Genomic DNA, 7,373 nt, shown 5'->3' with positions numbered 1-7,373 from the left:
CTAATGGGAAGTGGTAGCAACCTCCTCCACCTTACTGTCGCTGTCACACTTGGGCTTCTTGTGCATCCAGCTCCAGCTCCTCTTCTTCTTTTCCTTCTCCTCCTTCTCTTTCTTCTTCTCCATCTTCTGTTTCTCCTTCAGCTCCTTTTTCTCCTCCCTTTCTTTCTTCTTCTCTGCCTCCTTTTGTTGTTTCTCCTTCAGTTTCTTCTCCGTCTTTTCTTTTTTACTTACCTGGCTGTCCCCCTGTGTCGGTGCAGCCTGGTTCTCCGGCTTCTTCTTGGAGTGAAACCAGAAACGTCTCCTCTTGGTTTGAAGTGTGAGGCAGCGCTGCTCCAGTTTGATCTTTTCCTCCTCCAGGTTTTTCACGTCCTCTCCCAGTTTGGTTTTGTCCTCGTCCAGTTCCTTATTGTTCTTCTCTAGCCGTGTCTTGTCCTCCAACAGTTTCTCGTGGTCTTTCTCCAGCTGTGTCTTTTCCTCCACCAGCTTGGTGTTCTCCTCCTGCAGCCTCCTCATCTCGTCCTCCACCTGTTTAAGTCTTTCCTCACAGCTCTCCTGTTTCTCTGTGAGTTTCTTGTTGATGTTGTCCTGCAGACTGTTGTATTTTGTCTGCCAGGTTTTTTCGACAAAGCGGTTTTCTGCTTCTGTCTTCAGCTGCTGGATGGTGGCCTGTGTGAATTTCTCAGTGAGACTCTGTTTGTCCTTGTGGAGCTGAAGGTTTTCACTTTCTGTTTGGCACAGCTGCTCTCTCAGTTCGCTCAGCTGCTGTTGTTGCTGTAGCACTTGGCTTTGTTCTTCTTCCAGCTGTGTTTTCCCCTTGTTGAGCTCCTGCTGATAGTTGAACTCTGCGGCCTGTTTCTCCTCCACCTTCAACTTAAAACGATCTGAGAGGTCGGACATTAACATCTCATGTTTTTTGTTGCGCTCCAGAAACGTCTGACTTTCCTGCACAAGCTCCTTCTCTTTGGCCTCCAGCTCCTTTTGCTTGGCCTCCAGCTGCTCCTTCAGATTTTGGACCTGCTTATGGGGAGGGTTCTGCACCATGCTGTCTACCGTATCCCGCAGGTTCCAGTTGTACTGCTCACAATTATAAAGCCGGATCCTCAATTGATGAATCTCCTGGTAAGGATCATTTGCTGGCCTGTGATAAAATGGACGGCCACGAGAAACATATCCCCCTCTGCATGGTGTGGTCCGAGTTTGATCCATGGTCTCAGTTTGATCCATGGTCTCAGTTTGAGCCATGGTCTCAGTTTGAGCCATGGTCTCAGTTTGAGCCATGGTCTCAGTTTGATCCATGGTCTGAGTTTTATCCACGGTCTCAGTTTGATCCATGGTCTGGGTTTTAGTCATGGTCTGAGTTTTAGTCATGGTCTGAGTTTTAGTCATGGTCTGAGTTTTAGTCATGGTCTGGGTTTGAGCCATGGCTTTGAAAAGTTCGATTGGTACTGTTGATTCTCTGTTGAAATCTTCTCTGTAGTGAATCGCAGTGAAACACAAATCTTTGTGTGGTTCTTCTGACTGTCTCTGACTTCTAAGCTGATCTGAGCTTTGATCTGGATCCTAGAATGATGACATCACTCGGTCTAAGACATCACAGGAATCAGCTGTTTTCTGGAATGTTTATGTTTAAATCATAGGCTGTATATAAAGTTGGATGACGCATCCCCACCTACTCCCACTCTGTTTTTGTTTTCCTTGTCATTGCAACATATGAAAGAGTTGTACAGAACATATGAATATAATGAGTTTGTTAAATTGTGAACTGATTGAACATACTTATTATAACATAACATATCCTCACATTATATAAAGAGGTTAAAATAAATGTAACAAATGAAATAAATAAGAAAGGGGGGGTTGGGTACAGAGGTCTCAGTATTCAACAAGGACACCATTCTCTACAATGTCCCACACAGTTACAACTTCACATTCAGACATACAATACATATTATATATTTTTATATATTAGTAGATACTTTATGTTAATTATATATGATGTTTTATGCATTTTTTACCTTTTCTACATTTCTGACAAAAGAAATATACGCATCTATTTCTGATAGAAACACTTACAAAGCAGGCTTCTTCTTGATGCACTTCATTGTGTGAATTAAAAAGTTGCCCACATTGATATCAGATTAACAACAAAAACAGTTTTGGGATTCCTCTCAGCACAATAAATCAGGATCTCAGTAGCTTCAATTGAATCTTGAATTTAATTGCTTGGCATCTGAAATCATTCTTAGTCTTCGGCCAGAAAATAAACAATATCTTAATCTGACTGTGTGATAATATCAGTCTATTTTGAATTAGCTTGGTTGGATGACTCTGTGCTCCTCTTTGGCCAGCTGGGAATTTGCAGCTCTTATTGTCTTGAAGATCTTTTAGTCACATCTCCTAAGAATTCACTTTTGACTATGACAAACTCACACACTGGAGGTGTGAACTGTGACTGTAGAAGTTTGTGATTTCCTACTTCATATACAGCCTGTGAAATTGCAATAGTTTATTGCCATTGTTTTAAATGGTGAGATACCCTCACTATTTGGAACACACTACTAGACACACGTGTCTATTTGCAATCAAAATGTTGGTAGGGTATGTTACATGGCAGCATACTGTCTAGTTCGAACCGGGCTGTGAAGCTTTAGCTATATTTTAGTTGTTACCTGCAGTATCGTAGACGTGAGTAACCTGTGTAACTAGTTTCATGGTTATGGTGGATTCAAATGAATGGTCAGGTATTTGTTCTTATGTAACTGCAAAAATAGACTGAACAGTGGAACACATTTCTAAATCAAGTGGGTTATTGTTTTTGGAAGTAGTTTGTAGTCAGTGTAAACTCATTCCAGCATGCACAGCCATAGATGCCATCAGTAAATCTTTTAACTAGCATGTTCAGGTTTTTACCTTTCAGCGTTTTAACAAAACTGTATGTTTTCAACAGTGGTTTCACAGTTGTATTTACTCTGTACTCACCAAAATATTTGTTATACTTGTTTTGCCCAAAAGCACAAAGAAGTATTACTTGTTAACACTTCTCTATTGAGTTGTAATGTTTATGAATATGTTTTGTTTTCAGGCTGATCAGCTGACTGAGGAGCAGATTGCTGGTGAGTCCTATGCTAACAATTTTAAATTTGTTACAGGCAACTCTTCATCTCACTAAGAAGTTTCTGGACTGTTTATGTTTAAATCATAGGCTGTATATAAAGATGGATGACGCATCCCCACCTCCTCCCACTATGTTTTTTTTTCCTTATCATTGCAACATATGAAAGAGTTGTACAGAACATATGAATATTATGGTTTGTTAAATTGTGACAACAACAAAAGTGAAAACATTTGAGATTACGCAAAAGGAAAGGACAAGTAAGTTCCAATTCCAATTTAGAGATAATAAGATACAAGGCAGCATGCACAAAGTCATGGGTTTGTCAACACAAACCTTCTATGCAGTGCCCCTTTCCAAGATTGAGACTGGTGAGTAGTATGTTTATTTGCTTCTTTGGGCTGAGAATCCCCAGGTACACCTTATTATAAATATTATTATTATTAAAAATATTTTTTTCATACAGATGTTAGATTAATATAGTAAAAAGTAAGATTCCTTCAGACATAGCACAAAAGTGTGAAGAAAACAAAACAAGTACTTCAGAATGTGAGGAAATGTGATGTGCAGTACCAGAAAAGCCCTGCACAGGGTTTAACCTGGTGAAGTTTTCAGTCTGACACACCAGTACAAGACGTGTAAAATAAACCAATACAATGGTGCATTCAAAAGGCTACTTAATAAAACTGAATTTTAATGCTGTAGCTGGTGATGGGCAATTATTAGTAATTTTAGCTGGTTTAAAATTCTGCATGATAGATTCTAAATATTTAAAACTATGATTGAACAGACGCTACTTTACAACTGAAATATAGTAACTAGTGATTCTGGAGCCAGATGCGTGCAGATATGTGGTTGTGGGTGGTTTATTTGGGTAGAAAGGTTTGCATGTTTCGGGGATGTGGGAGGAAACCTGAGCACCAGGGAGAAACCCACACAGACACGGGGAGAACATACAAACTCCACACAGAAACACCCTCCACCCTCACAGGTGGCGGTGTTTCTGTGAGTCTCCGTGCTGTCCTGAAGTAAAGTCCCCCCATCCTGAATTCTATGGAGGGAATGCAGGATGGAGGGGGAGTGTTACGGGGTGACGTATGGGGGTGAGGGAGATAGTAGGAGGAAAGGACGGTGGGGGAAGGATAAAGGGGGGTGGGGTTTAGGGACGAAGGGGGTGAGGGAGACAGGGGAAGGGTAGAGGGTTAGGGAAAAGAGGGTGGAGAAAAGGAGGGGTGGGAGAGGGAGTAAAAGAGATGGGGATGGGGGGGGTGGATGTAGGGTTGAAAGGAGGGTGGAGAGGTGACTGAGGAGGAAGCTAATGGGAAGTAGTAGCAACCTCCTCCACCTTACTGTCGCTGTCACACTTGGGCTTCTTGTGCATCCAGCTCCAGCTCCTCTTCTTCTTTTCCTTCTCCTCCTTCTCTTTCTTCTTCTCCATCTTCTGTTTCTCCTTCAGCTCCTTTTTCTCCTCCCTTTCTTTCTTCTTCTCTGCCTCCTTTTGTTGTTTCTCCTTCAGTTTCTTCTCCGTCTTTTCTTTTTTACTTACCTGGCTGTCCCCCTGTGTCGGTGCAGCCTGGTTCTCCGGCTTCTTCTTGGAGTGAAACCAGAAACGTCTCCTCTTGGTTTGAAGTGTGAGGCAGCGCTGCTCCAGTTTGATCTTTTCCTCCTCCAGGTTTTTCATGTCCTCTTCCAGTTTGGTTTTGTCCTCGTCCAGTTCCTTATTGTTTTTCTCTAGCCGTGTCTTGTCCTCCAACAGTTTCTCGTGGTCTTTCTCCAGCTGTGTCTTTTCCTCCACCAGCTTGGTGTTCTCCTCCTGCAGCCTCCTCATCTCGTCCTCCACCTGTTTAAGTCTTTCCTCACAGCTCTCCTGTTTCTCTGTGAGTTTCTTGTTGATGTTGTCCTGCAGACTGTTGTATTTTGTCTGCCAGGTTTTTTCGACAAAGCGGTTTTCTGCTTCTGTCTTCAGCTGCTGGATGGTGGCCTGTGTGAATTTCTCAGTGAGACCCTGTTTGTCTTTCTGGAGCTGAAGGTTTTCACTTTGTGTTTGGCACAGCTGCTCTCTCAGTTCGCTCAGCTGCTGTTGTTGCTGTAGCACTTGGCTTTGTTCTTCTTCCAGCTGTGCTTTCCCCTTGTTGAGCTCCTGCTGATAGTTGAACTCTGCGGTCTGTTTCTCCTCCACCTTCAACTTAAAACGATCTGAGAGGTCGGACATTAACATCTCATGTTTTTTGTTGCGCTCCAGAAACGTCTCACTTTCCTGCACAAGCTCCTTCTCTTTGGCCTCAAGGTCCTTTTGCTTGGCCTCCAGCTGCTCCTTCAGATTTTGGACCTGCTTATGGGGAGGGTTCTGCACCATGCTGTCTACCGTATCCCGCAGGTTCCAGTTGTACTGCTCACAATTATAAAGCCGGATCCTCAATTGATGAATCTCCTGGTAAGGATCATTTGCTGGCCTGTGATAAAATGGACGGCCACGAGAAACATATCCCCCTCTGCATGGTGTGGTCCGAGTTTGATCCATGGTCTCAGTTTGATCCATGGTCTCAGTTTGATCCATGGTCTCAGTTTGAGCCATGGTCTCAGTTTGATCCATGGTCTGAGTTTTAGTCATGGTCTGAGTTTGAGACATGGCTTTGAAAAGTATGATTGGTACTGTTGATTCTCTGTTGAAATCTTCTCCGTAGTGAATCGCAGTGAAACACAAATCTTTGTGTGGTTCTTCTGACTGTCTCTGACTTCTAAGCTGATCTGGGCTTTGATCTGGATCCTAGAATGATGACATCACTCGGTCTAAGACATCAAAGGAATCAGCTGTTTTCTGGAATGTTTATGTTTAAATCATAGGCTGTATATAAAGTTGGATGACACATCCCCACCTACTCCCACTATGTTTTTTTTTCCTTGTCATTGCAACATATGAAAGAGTTGTACAGAACATATGAATATAATGAGTTTGTTAAATTGTGAACTGATTGAACATACTTATTATAACATAACATATCCTCACATTATATAAAGAGGTTAAAATAAAAGTAACGAATGAAATAAATAAGAAAGGGGGGGTTGGGTACAGAGGTCTCAGTATTCAACAAGGACACCATTCTCTACAATGTCCCACACAGTTACAACTTCACATTCAGACATATAATACATATTATATATTTTTATATATTAGTAGATACTTTATGTTAATTATATATGATGTTTTATGCATTTTATACCTTTTCTACATTTCTGCCAAAAGAAATATACGCATCTATTTCTGATAGAAACACTTACAAAGCAGGCTTCTTCTTGATGCACTTCATTATGTGAATTAAAAAGTCGCCCACATTGATATCAAGATTAACAACAAAAACAGTTTTGGGATTCCTCTCACCACAATAAATCAGGATCTCAGTAGCTTCAATTGAATCTTGAATTTAATTGCTTGGCATCTGAAATCATTCTTAGTCTTCGGCCAGAAAATAAACAATATCTTAATCTGACTGTGTGATAATATCAGTCTGTTTTGAATTAGCTTGGTTGGATGACTCGGTGCTCCTCTTTGGCCAGCTGGGAATTTGCAGCTCTTATTGTCTTGAAGATCTTTTAGTCACATCTCCTTACAATTCACTTTTGACTATGACACACTCACACACTGGAGGTGTGAACTGTGACTGTAGAAGTTTGTGATTTCCTACTTCATATACAGCCTGTGAAATTGCAATAGTTTATTGTCATTGTTTTAAATGGTGAGATACCCTCACTATTTGGAACACACTACTAGACACACGTGTCTATTTGCAATCAAAATGTTGGTAGGGTATGTTACATGGCAGCATACTGTCTAGTCCGAACCGGGATATGAAGCTTTAGCTATATTTTAGTTGTTACCTGCAGTATCGTAGACGTGAGTAACCTGTGTAACTAGTTTCATGGTTATGGTGGATTCAAATGAAAGCTCAGGTATTTGTTTTTTTGTAACTGCAAAAATAGACTGAACAGTGGAACACATTTCTAAATCAAGTGGGTTAATGTTTTTGGAAGTAGTTTGTAGTCAGTGTAAACTCATTGCAGCATGCACAGCCATAGATGCCATCAGTAAATCTTTTAACTAGCATGTTCAGGTTTTTACCTTTCAGCGTTTTAACAAAACTGTATGTTTTCAACAGTGGTTTCACAGTTGTATTTACTCTGTACTCACCAAAATATTTGTTATACTTGTTTTGCCCAAAAGCACAAAGAAGTATTACTTGTTAACACTTCTCTATTGAGTTGT

At 41.1% G+C, this 7,373-nt stretch overlaps 1 protein-coding gene across 1 annotated transcript; it reads right to left on the bottom strand.

Moving 5' to 3' along the window:
* On the bottom strand, window positions 1-6,131 carry LOC113171612 (trichohyalin-like). The gene is made up of 4 exons (XM_026374088.1): window positions 4,429-6,131; window positions 2,980-2,995; window positions 781-1,560; window positions 1-468 (listed from the first exon to the last, which is right to left on the bottom strand). Exons 1-4 carry the CDS (start codon window positions 5,739-5,741, stop codon window positions 1-3), a joined length of 2,577 nt encoding a protein of 858 aa, XP_026229873.1. The 5' UTR covers window positions 5,742-6,131.
* Between the last annotated feature and the right edge of the window lie 1,242 nt (window positions 6,132-7,373).

This window comes from Anabas testudineus, chromosome 13, assembly GCF_900324465.2.
Source record: "Anabas testudineus chromosome 13, fAnaTes1.2, whole genome shotgun sequence".
NCBI lineage: Eukaryota > Metazoa > Chordata > Actinopteri > Anabantiformes > Anabantidae > Anabas > Anabas testudineus.
The sequence above is the reverse complement of the archived record's forward strand: the minus strand, read 5'-3'. Positions and strand labels throughout refer to the sequence as shown.